This window comes from Nomascus leucogenys, chromosome 19 (assembly GCF_006542625.1).
Source record: "Nomascus leucogenys isolate Asia chromosome 19, Asia_NLE_v1, whole genome shotgun sequence".
NCBI lineage: Eukaryota > Metazoa > Chordata > Mammalia > Primates > Hylobatidae > Nomascus > Nomascus leucogenys.
This window is the reverse complement of record NC_044399.1, coordinates 38162677-38165276: the sequence shown is the minus strand read 5'-3', so window position 1 is coordinate 38165276 and position 2600 is coordinate 38162677. Positions and strand designations below refer to the sequence as shown.

Sequence of the window (2600 nt, the reverse complement as noted above, 5' to 3'; positions counted from 1 at the left end):
GCTTCCTATCTTTGTTTCATTACTTTAATGCCATTCCCTCTTCACATCCATAGTTCTGATTAATTTGTCCAGGTGGTCGATGGTCAAGAGAAGGGGCCCTGACCCATAAAGAAGGTGGCTCTCCAGCAGTCTAGATGAGGAGTAGCATTCTCCTCTCCTACCTCACTTAGCAGTTAGCAAGGTAATGGCCTGGAGAGACCTCAGGAGACAGGAGCCTGCCCCTTCAGAGGGAGGAGGTCATCAGCTGGTGAGAACTGGGGACCAGGCCTGGCAAGAGTGGAGGAAAACATGGCCCTCATCTCATCCTTCTGAAGGTACCTCCTGCCACAACAATGAGCATATGCCCCAAAGGGGTCAGGGTGTGGGGTGGCAGGAGCCAGGCCCCAGCGTGCATCTAGGCTGGTCTGGAGGCCAGTAGAAGGGAAGGATGCCTGAGCTAAACTCCTTTCCCATAGGGAATCCCTTTGCATAAAAAGTGGGGCCAGGGGATCCACTTCTGATGTGTTCAATCCCAGGAGGGGCAGGGTGGGCTACAGGTGTCAGAGGAGGGGTCTTGCAAGTTCTGGACCAAGACTAGGAGTGGTCCACACTGATGACAATGGCCGAGGCATAGATGAGGTCAGACAGGCTGCCTAGTGAAGTCTGGGGAGTAGCTTGCTCTAAAGAAGGGTGGACCTCTGAAGCCCCAGCTGGTCCCCATGGGGCTACAGCTTTAGCCCCTTCCCAGCCCTGCCCTGGACCCAAGCCAGGAGCTGGACAGGAGCTGTGTCACACACACTGAGGTGCGCTGAGGTGTGCTGCTGGAGGGTGGAGGTTGGCCTGGCATTTGGGGATCCCAGGGCTGCTGGAGGGTGTCTGGAAGAAAACAGGAGCTCTGGGGGTACTCAGGCCTGGGGCTTAGACTTCCTAACTTCCTATTCTTGATTCTTTTGGCCTGGCGGTTCTGGAACCACACCTGCTAGGAAAGAAGAAGTGGTCTCTTCTGGCCCCAGCATCCCCTCCACCCAGGGACAGGGGAAACAGCCTGAAGGCAGGCTACCCAGCGAAGGGGCTGTGGGCCAAGCCCAGATGTTGGCTGTGTGAGAAGGGGTCACAGCTCACCTGTATCTTGGCCTCAGGAAGGCGAGTGACCCAGGCCAGGTGCTCACAGGTGCTGATGTTGGGGTAGGGCCATGCTGCAAATGCCCTCTCCAGCTCCAGCAGCTGCCCTTTGCTGAAGGTGGTCCGCTTTCTCCGGTGGGAACCCAACCCACTGCCACCGTCTGCGGGCCACGGTGGAGGTCAAGCTGGGACTCCCTGCAAGAGCCTCCACCCAGCCTCAAAGCCCTCAATCAACCCTGAAGTCCCTACTCCCACCCCTCTTCGACCTTCCTCATCCCTCCATGCCCCGTGTCCTCACCCTGGCCACACTTCCCCCATCAGATCACCTGCTGAGGATGCATCCACAGGGCTGGGCATGGAGCTGGATAAGGTGCCAGAGGGCTATGCCAGGACTGTTCCCACACCAGACCCCCCCATTTGGGTTTTCTCATGCTCAGGGCGGCTGGCCCCGCCTCCAGGAGTGGAGAGGTTTAGAGTCCAGCTCAAGCAAGGCAGAGAAGTCTCGGTGGGGAAGAAGGGAGGCTGGAGGCCGGGTTGGGCTTATGAGGGTATGGGTGGGGCAAATTGTGTACCCCCTGCCCTTCCAAGGTCTCACAAAGGAAGCTGGACCCAGCATCCCTCCTCAAACCTCAAACTGGCAGTCCGTACCTGAAATCCTATACTTCATGAAAATCCTCCCAGTGGTCCTTCCAGGCAGCCAAAGAAAACCATCCCTCCAGTGCTCCCAGGCACTGGCTGCCCCTTCTGGAGCCCTTAGTGCTCTGAACCTGGCTGCCTTCAGGGGAGAGGGAGTGGAGTCCTCTCCCACAACTGGGGACTGGGCTGGTGAAGTGGGACAGGATGAGAAGGATGGTAGGGTGTCAGTGGGATGAATGGGAGCCAGCCACTGTCAGCAGGACTGGGGAACAGATGTCACCACCAGATTGCCCTCAGGTCTGCTTTAGAGCTTTGCCTGCATCTAACCCTTTCTCTTTCTGGCCACTCAAGAGCCAGATGGACTTCCTGGAGTTCAGAACCTGGAACCAGAGGAGGTTCCACAGGTGCAGTTGAGGGGTTCTAAGAAAGATGATAAAGATGTTTATGTGTACAGTATTCTCTTCCTTGGACATATTCTGAGCCATTTTTTCTTAAAATTTTAAAATTTTTTTCTTTTTTCAAGATGGAGTCTTGCTTTGTCACCCAGGCTGGAGTGCAGTGGCGTGATCTCGGCTCACTGCAACCTCCACCTCCCAGGTTCAAGCAATTCTCCTGCCTCTTCCTCCGGAGTAGCTGGGGTTACAGGCGCCCGCCACCACACCTGGCTAATTTTTTGTATTTTTAGTAGAGACGGGGTTTCACCATGTTGGCCAGGCTGGTCTCGAACTCCTAACCTCATGATCCACCTGCCTCGGCTTCCTAAAGTGCTGGGATTACAGGCATGAACCACCGTGCCTGGCCTAAATTTTCTTTTTCTCACTCTGTTGCCCAGGCTGGAGTACAGTGGTGTGATTTCTGCTCAC

The 2600-nt window shown here is 55.7% G+C and overlaps 1 protein-coding gene across 1 annotated transcript; it reads right to left on the bottom strand.

Annotated features, from left to right (window-relative positions):
• Nucleotides 1-226: 226 nt before the first annotated feature.
• SEBOX (SEBOX homeobox) lies at nt 227-1473 on the bottom strand. The gene is given in 4 exon segments (XM_003277090.4): nt 227-768; nt 770-955; nt 1102-1262; nt 1428-1473. Coding segments are annotated over 4 exon segments (573 nt in total). The 5' UTR covers nt 1459-1473; the 3' UTR covers nt 227-573.
• Between the last annotated feature and the right edge of the window lie 1127 nt (nt 1474-2600).